At 44.1% G+C, this 13,651-nt stretch overlaps 1 protein-coding gene across 1 annotated transcript; it reads right to left on the bottom strand.

The window, feature by feature from the left end:
• Positions 1-7,174: 7,174 nt before the first annotated feature.
• Positions 7,175-10,658, bottom strand: LOC123059093 (CBS domain-containing protein CBSCBSPB3). The gene is made up of 12 exons (XM_044481736.1): positions 10,539-10,658; positions 9,770-9,940; positions 9,559-9,637; positions 9,358-9,471; positions 9,171-9,237; positions 8,962-9,067; positions 8,829-8,887; positions 8,459-8,562; positions 8,261-8,382; positions 8,072-8,154; positions 7,834-7,923; positions 7,175-7,660 (listed from the first exon to the last, which is right to left on the bottom strand). The coding sequence occupies exons 1-12, from the start codon at positions 10,618-10,620 to the stop codon at positions 7,472-7,474; spliced, it is 1,266 nt and encodes a 421-aa protein (XP_044337671.1). The 5' UTR covers positions 10,621-10,658; the 3' UTR covers positions 7,175-7,471.
• Positions 10,659-13,651: the final 2,993 nt, after the last annotated feature.

The raw sequence follows: 13,651 nt of genomic DNA, 5'->3' as shown, positions 1-13,651 counted from the left end.
ATACTTATTTCAACATGTTTTTAGCAGATTATAATATGTAATGAGGATATTTTCTATTATTTAGCTATCATAATTAATCATATAACAATATTGTAAAATAATAATTGTAGTACTTTTGCTATCAATTTTAATGTATATCAATGCTTCCTTCTAATTAAATTATGTATTGTGATAAAGTTATCACTGAATTATTTTTTGGTAAAACATAAATTAAATAGTGCACACGTATATATTTGTGTACGCGCATGTGTAAATGTAATACCATGATAGAGATCTCTAAAGTGTAATGTCTATTTAATTTTATAATAATGATTTCTAGTGTATTATTAGGTAAGCAAATTTATAGAACCATCTAGTCTAGGGTATATATAAAGTGAACTATTTGCACATGTGCCGCAAGCTAGGTTCAGTAATTAGTTCACAACATGAGCATGCTCTCGGACTGAGCATACCTCGTATGGTTATGTTTCTTGTAGTGGAACATGGCCACCACAATATTCTTTTAGTAGGAGAGAAGTTGTCGTCACAACGAGACGCTTCTAGTGATTTCGCCAATCTCAAGATTTGTTAGAAACAATACAATTTTGCATATATACAATATTAGATATGCTTGTTTCGATCTTGGTTTAATCAGTGTATACATGAATTTCTAATTTCTAAATAAAAAGCTTCGCACAAAATTATGCATGATCTGTAGAGGAGAGAGACTTACAGGATAACTAAACTCAATGTCACTTATCAGATTTTTCTAAATAAGGCAAAATATTTGCCCATTTCGTTAATTAAAAAGGGAGAATTGACCGCTTAATTAGCAGAAAACCATTAGAAACCACCTTCATTGTTGTCCTGGAGCACAACAACAAATAAGGACTTCGTACGGCTACCTGACTACGTACACGCATGGCACAAAGTTGCTGAGAAGAAGACATCCATTGAGTGTGCCTTCAAGAGTCATTGTTACCACTCATCCCGTTGCCCAAGGCTTGAATAGTTGGCCAACATCAATGGGAGACAACTCTGACTTTAAGGACGAGCTTTACAAGAGAAAGATGTAGAAATTGTGCCGATCAAACCTCTGTGAATGAGTACCAAGAGCATGTCATTGTCACCGCCCACCTATCAGGTTGGTTCATTCAGATGCGGTACTTGTTATTGGTTCATGATGTAGACTTGCACCTTCAAATTTAGGATTCTATTTTTTTATATATGATAGTATTTTTGACTTATTCGATAATTGTATAGTGGCTACTACTATAATATGATATCTTGGCACTCCCTCTTATTGGGACGCAGTGCGATCGCCCTCTTTGCCCGACCAATGGGCCAACCCTGGCCACCTGGTAACTCCCAAAAGTTAGTGGACACTTTCCTAATCTCATGAGATTTTATATGGTATTGGAGCTAACTCGACACTTCCCATCCATGATGACTGTAGACTCATCCTCCACACTTTAGGCTCCCCCTCCTTGAAAGTGCGTTATATCGACTAGAGGGGGGGGGGTGAATAGGCGATTTTTATGAAAGTCTTCAAAACATGGAAGTTTCGAAGACAAACAATAGAAATAAACCTATTACCATGCAGCGGAAGGTAGACTACACTAGATAAATCATAGTCATGTATTCAATGAAGTGAGAGCACAATGACTAATAGCAGCTAGGTAGTGAGGGTCAGGTAGGAAGATATTAAGAAGCCAAACAAATCACACAGTCACTCAGTGAAGACAAAAGATAGTGCAGACATACAATGACTTCACAAGGAGTAACAGTAAGTAAGGAGAAAGGAAGGATGAAACCAGTGACTCGTTGAAGACAATGATTGTTGGACCAGTTCCAGTTGTTGTGACAACTGTACGTCTGGTTAGGGCGGCTAGGTATTTAAACCTAAGGACACATAGTCCCGGACACCCAGTTCTGAACACGCAGCTCAGGACACCGAGTCCTCACCGTATTCCCCTTGAGCTAAGGTCACACAGACCTTGCCCAATCACTCTCGTAAGTCTTCAAGGGAGACTCCCAAACCTTCACAGACTTCGTTCACCGGTGATCCACAATGTCTCTTGGATGCTCAGAACGCGACGCCTAACCGGCCGGAGGATGCATAGTCCTCAAGTGTAATAAGTCTTCCGATCACACAGACAAGAAGACTTAAGTGATGCCTAATTCTCTTTGGCTCTGGGTGGTTAGGGTTTTATCCTCGCAAGGAATTCTCTCTCAAGGCTTCGAGGTGGGTTGCTCTCAAACGACAAAACCCGTACTCTAAATCTGAGCAGCCAACCGTTTATGGTTGTAGGGGGTGGGCTATTTATAGCCACTAGGCAACCCGACCTGATTTGTCTGAAATGACCCTGGGTCACTAAGGAACTGACACGTGTTCCAACGGTCAGATTTCAAACTCACACGGCAACTTTACTTGGGCTACAAGCAAAGCTGACTTGTCCGACTCTGGACAAGATTCGCTCTCATAGTCTTCACTCGAAGACATAGGTTTTGTTTAAGCATCACTTCAGTCATTCTGACTGGTTCTCTTGGACCCCACTTAACAGTACGGTGGTTCCTATGACTCAACACAGAAGGAAAAGAACTACGAAAGATCTAAGTCTTCGAGCTCCATAGGCTTCATGCGGTGTCTTCTCTTGTCATAGTCTTGAATGTGAATATCTTCATAAACCACCTTTGACATCAATGTCTTCATACATTTTTAGGGGTCATCTCTGGTAGGAAAACCGAATCAATGAGGGACTTCTACCTGTGTTATCCTGCAATTCTCACAAACATATTAGTCCCTCAACTAGGTTTGTCGTCAATACTGCAAAACCAACTAGGGGTGGCACTAGATGCACTTACACTCCTGATTCTTTCACCTTCACCTATAGCATGACAAAAAACTCACCTAATCCAGTCACCTTCTTTATAAAAGCGTAGGTTCTACCTACATTCAGAGGAGTGCAAAAATGGTAGAAGGACATATGAAAGTATAGTGTGCCCTTTAATTATGTTTTGGTATTGATGACGATGTATTAGTGGGACTAATGAAGGCCATAAGTGTGTGTACATGTTTTAGCCCTTGTATGCATATTGACGTGGATCGACGATCGTTGAAAATGCAAATGCTCAAGAAGGACCTCTCAAAGGCTCAGGATTAGGGATCCCGCAATATTAAGAGAGCATTGTTGGGAGGCAAAGGACAAGCTCAAATCATGATCTAGATACCTATTTCCTATGACCTAAAGCCCAAAGCCAAAAAGCCTAACCAAATCTTAAGACAAAAGCTGGAAATGTGAAACTTTCGATGCTCCCACTATCACCATTTTGCGCTTTGACAGATTGTGTATATGTTTCACAAAGCTTGTGGCATGCCCTAAAGGAAAATGACAAGGAAAATTTTGAAGTTAATCCTGTCAATCTCACTTTCTGATTCATTTGTGACTTATAGATTTAGATGTATTTCATGCCAAGAGAAGCTTTCTTTGGTTTATGAATAGCTAGGTAAACCAAGTTGCAGAAAATGGTACCACGACATTTTCTGAATGTTACTTCTAGTTACATGGTTGTGTTCTTGATTCCTGATGCCTTTATTAAATCTTATTTTCTGAATTCAGAGGCTAGTTTCTCTTTGTTCCTAACAACTACTCTAGAAATGATGGTCTTTTCCGGCTTTCATTGTAGACTAAACCCATATGGATGGCCTTATGATGGGAGTGATCTGATCTTGTTTATCTGACACTTCTTTCTGTCCATCAAGTTGGCAGGTATGTGGAATAGTACGATGATATATGCTGCTACTGCTGGTGTTGGGATTGTAGAATAATACAAATACAAGGTTGGGAAAACACTGAAACCATGAGTTCCACCTTGTAGTACCTTGTGCAAGTGAATCCGCATGTTGAGTTTCTTTGGTTGTCAAGTTGGTGGTTCCCGAATGACTGATGGAACTCAAGGTGTAGTGTTAGAGCAAATCCAGCAATAGAAGGCCAGATATCATGTTGGAAAGAGAAGTGCACCCAAATGAAGTCTCTTGATCTCGCACTAGAGACGATGAGCGTTGGTTTAGATCAGATGGTGGAGAGTGGCATTGGAAAGAGAAGTGCACCCAAATAAAGTCTCGTGATCTCGCACTAGAGACGATGAGCGTTGGTTCAGATTTCTTTGGTCTATGCTCTCAACTTGTCTAAACAATTTCTTTGGTCTATGCTCTCAACCAAAGAAATTGTTTTGTTTCCATGTTGAACTGGAGAGATTGATCCTGTTTAGAGTGAAGCAGGGGAGGCAGGAAGAAGATGTATGGCAGCTGCATCCATCGCTTCCCAAAGTGGACGCTCACCACACTGTAGTCCAGCGACAAGGCGTCTCTTTGAAGAAGTCGACGTGTCGAAATCACTGTTTTGACCTTAAACACAAAGATTACCATGATTATACCTCGTATGAAAGTATTATTTGGATTTGATATTCTTTTTGGTCACGCCAACATCTCTGGGGTTTCAGTTGTACGGGGGAGCGACTGCCCTGACGTTTCCCCCCTGGCCAACGTGTTGCTTGCGTGCGCTGACCATCCGACATGACACTGAAGGAGACGTCGAAGTCTCTGGTGTCTTCCCTGGAGTTGCCAAACGTGCAAGTTCATGTCCTAGGGAAACACCAGGGTTCATGGGGTTTCCCATGTTCAGACCAAAATGACATGTATGCGTGCTTGTAATGTCGATGAAAAGGGCGTTTTACTTATAAGATGAGCGAAATCTCTTCTATATGAGAAGTAAAACTTACTTGTTCCTCAAGTAAAGTTATCGTGTATTTGAAATCTGACCATTAAACACGTGTCGAGTTGTCAATAATGTGGCTCAGGCACCTATTGGTGATTTCACCCTGGGACTTCTCCAGCTATAAACAACTGCCCCTCCACTATTTGTTGGCGGCTGCTCCAAGTTATTGCACGACAAGTGTCATTTATAGCAACCTATCCTCTGAAGCATTTGGGGTAATCCTTATGAGGAAAATAAAATTACCCAGAGCCAAAGTGATTGAGCATCACTGCAGAATCTGTTCTGAGTGAACCGAAGACTTATTACGTTTGAAGACTGTGATCTTCTAGATGGTTAGGTGTCGTGCTCTTAGCGTCCAAGCGTGAATTGTGGGTTACCAAAGAATGAGTCTATGAAGGTTTCAAAAGTCTACCGCGAAGACTTACCACGAGTGATTTGGCCGAGATCTAAGTGACCTTAGCTTAAGGAGAATAAGGTGAAGACTTTGTCTTCTAAGTTGAATCTTAGTCTCTCCAACCAGATATAGAGTTGTCAGAACAACTTGAACAGGAAACAAATCCATTGTCTTCTGTGAGCAACTGGTTTCATTTCTTCGCCTCTTTACTTTCAGTACTTGAACTGTGAAGACTTTGTCTCCTCCCTTTCTGACGACTTTGTCTGAAGACTTTCATATTTCATTGTGCATGCTATGTTTTGCTTTGTCTTAAGTCATGTAGTACTTAAGTGTGTTTGCATGTTTGTGCGTCTTGTTTACTTGTATTGGTACTTACTGTGTATGCTTTCTTTTGTTCTGATGACTTTGTTATTCCATTGAATGCATGCTTAGCTTACTTTTTCTTCTAGCAAGTATTTGTTTGCCCTGCTTGGTTTTCATTTCTTCAACAAAAAAAACTTCCTTTGAAGAATTTGTTTCAAATCTGCCATCGACCCTCGTCTGGTCAATAATACATGCTTCTAGTATATGACTGGTGGGTTAGCGACTTCACATTGCGATATCGGGTCACGTGCGCGTCACAAGGCGCAAAGTACTTTTGCTCAAGAAACGAAGCATGCATGTTTTGCCAAAACAACAAGTCGTCTTGCCTCTCTCATGCCTACGAAGTCCTCATAAACGATCTTTTATGCATCCCACATCAACTCGTCTCCATCACCGAATACCCTGCCATTGTGCTTAACTCTAGAAAACAATGAAAATTCAACAAAAAAATATCTATGGCATTTGTCCGAACACCTACTAGGTGTGGTGTCTGTCATGGACGGCGTCAACAAGGGGCAGAGGGTACCTGGCTATGGACGGTTCCTAGGTGGACGGCGGCATAGTCCAATGCGCGCAGGCGCGTGAGTCGGGGTTGCGGGCGTCTAAGCATGACTGGGCGACGATAGGAGAGGTACAACGACGGCGTCGGACGAGTAGGGTGCGGATGCAAAGCAAGGCGGTCAGGGGCATAGTGAGAGAAAAGTGGATCGGGGGTGCCAAAGTCCTACATGGCGGTGGTCCAGACTCCCTCTCGAAACAGGCTGTCGCCTCTCTTTATATAGAGAGCAACAACCGAACAAAGTACATGGATGAATAATAGATGATGAGGTAGCCTTCATACAACACGAATCCCAGGATAACCGGTTCATGTAAGACGCACCCGACTACGCTACCGAAAAGAGAGCACAGAAAGATCCGAGTACAACACCACACGGCGTCCTAAAACACCTAAGCTCCACGAGAATGCTCTCAGGAGGGATAGCGGCGATAACTGTCACCACTGCGGAGTCCACCACGAACAAGGTTTTTCACTCGGGACCCTGACACGGAGAGGATCACCACAATGATGTCTTCAAGAAGAGAGAGACGCCCGCAAACGTCGCCGTCTTCAGCGATAAAGCGTAGAGCTTTCGCTTGGCAACTCCCCCATTCCTCGAAACTCCAGATCCGAATTCGGACGTCTCCACTGCTAGTGACAGAGAGCGCCAAGCCACCCTCCGCTCCCCCTATCGCCGCCCACATGACCAAGAGAGAAAGCCATTACTGTCACCGTGCCCGCCCAAGAGCCAACCACGTAGACCTCTAATATGTTAGTATCGAATTGTATGCTGAATTGCCTTTTTCAATTGCAGTGCGCTACGGCCGTGCTGGCCTGGCGATTCTAGTCTACGTGTTGGTGCTCAAGTACAGGTACCACCTGCCCGAGCTCCCCATTGACATGGGGGCGTGTGTGTTTGTAGCTCTCTGCCTCATGCCATCTGGGTATCTCTGTACTCAAGACTAATTAACCCACATCCAAACTTGGCTTCTTGTTCGCTTGCTTGCTTGGAGGATCAGGCTGGTTCATCATCTCCCGTAGGAAAGTCTTCTTTCAGGCAGCAATTTGCGACTCAGAATATCAGCTGTTGAGGAACAACTTATTAGTCATTTGTGTGTTTACATGCATGGCTCGTGCCTAGATATATGGACTGCTGCCGGTGCATCATTTTCTCTCTCTCCTCGTAAGGTTCCTATATTTGAACGGCTGAATATACACACCCCTGTTGTCAAAACTCACAAGTACTTAGAACGCCCAACATGAAAAACACACTCTCTGAACCCAGTTACAACGAATGCAAACCCCGGAAGAAAAGCAAAAACTCTCAGCGTGTTGTTGCCCGCGTGACCTGTGTAAGCCTCCCGGTCCTGTGTAAGTGCATCTTACAATGTTGAATGGAGTATGTTTCAAGTCAGACTGTCACAGCTCGGAGCGTCTCAAGTAGGCAGTTACCAGGACGCCGGTGACCGCAGCCGCGCTGGCCACAATCCCCAGCCCGAGGGACGATGGCCAGCCTCTACGCGCCATCGAGGTATCTACAGGCAACGAGGAAACGGGCACCGGCCCGGTCTCGGTCTTGGACCCGTCCTCCATGTGCAGCCTCAGAACCTGAAACAAAGAAAACGAAATATCAAAAAAGAAGGAAATTGTTGTAAGCCTCACATTAAATTACTACTGAAACTAAGTTGCAAGAACAAGTTAAAAAATGTTCTAGCTGTTGCGCATAGCTAGCAAGGATGCAGATCAAGTTACTGTTCTAGAAAAGATGAGTAAAATCAGACCTTCCATCTGACTGATCTCGCATGCTCAATTGCCGCAACGAGGTCACCATCGGTAGCCAGAAGAACCCTGTCACCTTCATCATCATCGTACTGTTTGAAATAGTGGTAAGTGAGATGTGAAAAAATATAGGTCCACAAATCCTACTTATAAATTCCCATCTGCAAGGTTCTGCTTGCCCTGTTGCTCACTTGAAGGAAGGGGGACACAGTACTGCTTAAGCAAAGCTCAACCTCTTACCAGAAGGTTTACATTCGCCTTCTCGTCTTCCATTCCCAATCTGTATGCAACAGCAGACACAAGCTCATCCAAGCTCTCTGACACTGCAGAAAGGAGGTCCATAATGAGAACTTCAGGCAGGCAAGCACAATTTATAACACTTTATCAACAAAACCAAAGTCAGGAAAGTAAGATGAGAAATGCACCAACCGCAACTGAATCTGTGCATCCGTCCTTTCCTGTCTTCAATTTTGAAAGAGAATGCATTGCCAACATGAGGGGGCGTATGCTTCCCTTCAGCACTGTCTGACGCTGCCGTACGAGATTCCTCACTGCACTACATAACAAAATACTGATCAAATGATCGTAAAAAATGAAAGAGCATAAGCAAATAGAAAAATAACAAACCTATGCTCGTCATATTCCTCTCCTGGATGCAAGGCAAGAGCTGAATCCCAAAACTTCTGAACCATAGCATTTGCCACATCGTTTCTTCCCGAGGCTCCCTCAACCTAACGAAAACACGAAAAGTCAGGATTACAGGATGATGAGAAATGAAGAGAACGTATTTGTATAGTACAATGTCATGAAAACTATCATATGCCAACAGAACATTTAATTCATTTAATGTACATTACCATGACTGAATCAGTTTGATACTACAAAAACAGAACTCATGCGCCAATGCTTTTGTGCACAACAATATTATAATTTCTGTAACAGGATGAGATACTGCAAATTAACCTCCCTTGGTTGTGAAAATATAATTCATTCTTACCATTGAGATGCTTGCTTGGGTTAACTGTAGAGCATCCAAACAGGCCACAATCTGTCCTCCTATTCAAAGAGTTAACTTAGACATGTACATAGAAAGGAACTTCTCTTTACTGTTAGAATTCTGTACTACTTGCTTTTGTTTGCAACAGGAATATGACGAAATTTGCCATCTTGCATTGACTGTAGAGCCTCGAGGATTGATGTGTCCAATGTAGCACAACCAGGACTTGCAGTCATAACCTTTGGAAAGATAATGGCATATTTAACCAACTAGTGAAAAAATATGTAAGGAACAAAATCATGATTGCTCAAAATGTGGGTGCTTCAGTTTTTTTTACCATACCTTCTCTACGAGGGTCACCTCCGGGGACAGACTTTGTGCCACTACTCGCAAGACCAGATCCATGGAGCTGCAGAATACCCATAATTCTTAAAATGGAAAACATACCAGAAATATATCCTACTATATGAGTGATAGTACTTGACAAAAGGGACAATTTAAAATCTACACGACTTAAAAAAGAACATACGTGAGGATCCCTTGCAACATGTTCCCTGTCATGACAACCACTGAGTTAACTCGGTATTCTCTCATCTTTTTGGCCGCGACGGTTACTAGATCTAAAGGAGTAACCACTGGAACGCTACAAAGGCGATAGAAATATTCAGTCATAAGTCATAACAACAACAAAAAACCGGATCACGCATTTTCTTGTAAGTAGAAATTTGACCTGCTATTTTCAGTTATGATAGTTGACAGGGAAGGCTTGAACATCTGGTCTCGAAGATTTTCTATGAACGCGTGCGGGCCTGAAGTAAGGACCCGAAATATAACATCAGCTAGTTAACAAAAGAAATCTGAATGGAATGCATCATGGGTGGTCTTCAAAATTGAAATAAGCAGCCAACCTAATCATACTAAAATAAACTGAAGAAAGAAACCTGCGAATTCGTTTCCCCACTGCCATTCAACCCCTGCCATGGCAGCTGCTATAGCGCTGCCTTGTTCTGCTGCCTGCTCCATTCTTGAAATTGCATCCCAGAGGAACTTGGTAATGTCCAACATGGCAGTGACTTCACCATGTTCCACTACAGGAAGATGCCTAAATTTGCCTGTACATGAAAGCCATGTGACTAAAAAGAAATCGCAGAGACATGATACGATATATGAATGGCAACAAGATGTTAGCAAGTAAACATGTCGGGAATTTCTCAAGAGAACATTTCTTGCCTTTGGCTATTAGGCAAGATGCAATAAAACTTACTCATCATGATCTACCCTCGGTTTGAATTGACTAAAGGATTTCTTTTTTTCGAATATATGGTATTGTAGGTTTACTGTCGCCCGTAACTTTAGTCACTGACAAAATGCAAATCCCCTATGATTATGGGAGCAATGCTGGCCCCATCATGCTGTAGCTGTACAATCATGATAAACTGAACTTGTTCTCACCCATCTAGGTGCATAGCAGTAGCACCACAATGAACCATGGACAACCGATCAGATCACTGGATGGAACTAATTAGTAATGTTCATACTGAAGGTGAAACTAGCAACAAATACTACTCCACTAATTTGGTACTCCCTCCGTTCACTTTTGTAAGTCGTTTCAGACAACACAAAATAGGTTGTTTTGCACATTGTCTGAAATGTCTTCAAGGTCTTATAAAAATGAACGGAGGGAGTACTGAAGAAAAATAAGGAGATGACCTTGGACCATCTTGTGCAGTGCCTCGGTGGCCGATGAGTTGGACATGACAAAAACCGGAGTCCGCGTCATCACCTTGGCCATGCTCGTTTCCTCGGGCCTCAGACCCTCTGCGATCACTCGACCCGATATGTCCTGCGGAGAAAAGCAAACAAGTGCCACATGGAAAACTTGATCCTAATCACCAATCTCATCATACAAAACCTGATGCACATCCATCATTGATGATATTACTCTGTTTTTCAACGATTCCTCCATACATATATACTGGTTCTCAGTTGACTTACCTCGGCCGTGACGATGCCGGAGAGCACCCCTTGCGCGTCGGTGAGCAGCGCGGCGTCGGCGCGCCTGGCGGCCATCCTCCGGCACGCCTCGGACACCGCGGTGCCCTCCGGGAGAGTCAGCGCCTTGGTCAGCCGGAGCTGCTTCACCGTCCTCTCCTCCAGCGACCTGTGCGGCACACATCAATCTTCAGAATCGAAAGCAAGGGGCGGCTAGTAAATACGATCGGAGGCGGGCGTGCGTACGTACGGGGGTGGCGCCTGGGCAGGCTTGGAGCTGGCGGAGGCGGCCGCGGCGACCTTCCCATTGGCAGCGGCGGGGGCGGGGGTGGGGGTGGGGGGCCTGCGGCGGAGGAAGGCGGCGTGGTGTCGGCGAGGCTGCGGCGCGGCCATCGGCATCCGGCGGCGGTGGCCGCGGCGATCGAGGGCCTGGTTTGAAATGGAGTTGAAGGCAAGGAAGACAGAGTTAGCGGGGAGCAGAGGACAGGAAGCGCGTCGCGTGCTGCTGCAGCGGACGTGGAGGAGCTGGTCCGGGTGGGCCCGCCGGGACTTCCGTGGCGTGTCACTGGTCCGTGGGGTCCGGAGGCTGTGGGGTCTGTGTGTCGGTGAAGGTGCGCCGCGGAACGATCAGAAGGTGCGCGCGCAGATCGTTGAGTCCGTCCAACCGTCCGGATACTCTGTGGGCACCAACCATACGGCCTAGTCCGTAACAGCGGCCGACCAGGTGTAATAGTGTGTCATATTACTCCCTTCATTTAAAATTAATAGATATTTTAGATTTCTTTCCGGTCAACCTTGTTTAATATTGCTAGCGTTTCTCGTTCCCTCTTCCGTTCAGGATGGTTAGGACATTCATCCCCTCCAAGCTTCGGCGGCGAGCTCGTGGATCAACCTCCCCTCTGCCTGCCGCTCAGGCGACCGGTGGCGGGGAGGGGGGGGGGGTTCCTTGGCTCGGCTAATAGCTTAGGTCAGTGTATTTTCTTACAGGGGAGGCGGTTTGGTAGATGGCGCTTCATCTTCGAGGCTCCAACCCTCCTCAAATTCGTTCATTGGGATGAAGTCGGCGGAGCTCCGGCATGGAATCCTGCTATACTATTTGGGGGAGAGGTTGGGATTTTTCATCGTGCATGCGGGCCGGCGAGATTTGGTGTCGGGCACTTCAGATCGATTCAAGGGTACAATGGTGATGGCAGGAACGATGGTCTTTAGAGGCACATGCATGAAGACTTCCCAGCTGTCATCAACCAGGTCAAGCCCACTCTGGTAGGGGAGCGACGAAAGCGGCGCGTCTGTGCCTCGTTCTGGTGGTGGTACTGGTTGCTAAGTGGAGCTGGATCCTCGATGCAAATTTATGTTTAGGGTGCTTTGTATTTCTTATAAACCTTTTTAATAGATCTATGCCATATTTCACAAAAGAAAACTTGCTCAATATTGTCCAAATTTGAATAATATGGTAAATTTTAGAACATCTAATGTCACATAGCATGAAAGTATATATTTCATAAGGAAGATAATGAAATTGATTTGATGGTCCAGATTTTTTTTATTGGAAAAACTTACGATTTGTATATTCATCAATTGTCATGGCAGTACAAAGAACCCCAAAAGTAACAGAAATTACATCCCAGATCCGTCGACGACTTAGCGACGACTACAAGCATTGGAGCAAGCCGAAGACACACTGCCGTCATCGCCCCGCCCTACCTAGAGTTGGGCAAACCATGTTGTACTAAATAGTCATGAGGTCATATATTTTGATCTTGGCTCAAAGAGAAAAGACAAAAAGGAAGAAAAAAAAGAAGCTTATAAGCAAAAGATGCAAAGAGCAAAAGAAACATGAGTGCCAAGGATACTTACAAGAAACATCAAGTTTTGTTTGTAGTAGAGTGGTAGCCAAGTGATCGAATCTTTGTTCTTAGCGTCTCTCCTTGCATCTGTGCAACACGAGCTTAGCCTTCACTAGGCGAATTTTGTATACGCATTCCCTTGGTTGCACAAGCCTTAGTCGTGTTGCACATGCATTTTTTTGTTCCCTTTCTATCCTTACATTTGTGGTCACTTGCATAGCCTTTTGAGTTCATTGTGATTCACCTTCAATTTTTTATAAATCTTGAACTTCAAATTGCTTAATTTCGTGCCAGTGATCGCTAGCAAGCTCCACTCTAAGCCTTCTATGTAGGTTTGAGATTGAACAAGGCAATACCAAGTTACTAAATTTGCTTTGACACTTGTGAGATCACCTGGTCCTTCACTAACATCGGTAAGAGGTCACTTTTGTATTGTTTATCTCTGTTTCTACTCACAATCTGCTCGAGTATTTTGATGGATAGGGAAGGTACATCTAATCTAGTCTATGAAGACCAAGAAGACATTAACAACTACACGTCGAAGGCACATCACTTTGGCCTCAAATGAGCCATCAATGATGCCAACACCATCCTACATGAGCGCATGATAATCTTGCCACCGACTTGCATGCTGAGTTGCGTGAAGTCAAAACTCACAACATAGACTACCTCAACTCCAAGTTGGATGCACAAATGGACAACATCATAGACATGTACGACAAGTTGAACGTGTCATCTTCTGCATCAACAAGATTCTATGCAAGCTCAAATGCTTCTAAGAATCCACCACATGCAAATTCACATGAGTCTCGACATCACAGCTGCTAAGAAGAACAAGAGCAAAATTGCTCTCCACAACCTCATCATGGCAGTAGACTACAAGACCGCATATTGGATCATGAGCAATGACAATGACAAGATTGAAAAGAAGGAGCCTATGATGAGCGCAACCATCAAGAAGAGGAAGAGCATACCCACATTGAG

This window comes from Triticum aestivum, chromosome 3A (genome assembly GCF_018294505.1).
Source record: "Triticum aestivum cultivar Chinese Spring chromosome 3A, IWGSC CS RefSeq v2.1, whole genome shotgun sequence".
In the NCBI taxonomy this organism is placed as follows: Eukaryota; Viridiplantae; Streptophyta; class Magnoliopsida; order Poales; family Poaceae; genus Triticum; species Triticum aestivum.
This window is presented reverse-complemented; position numbering and strand designations above follow the sequence as displayed.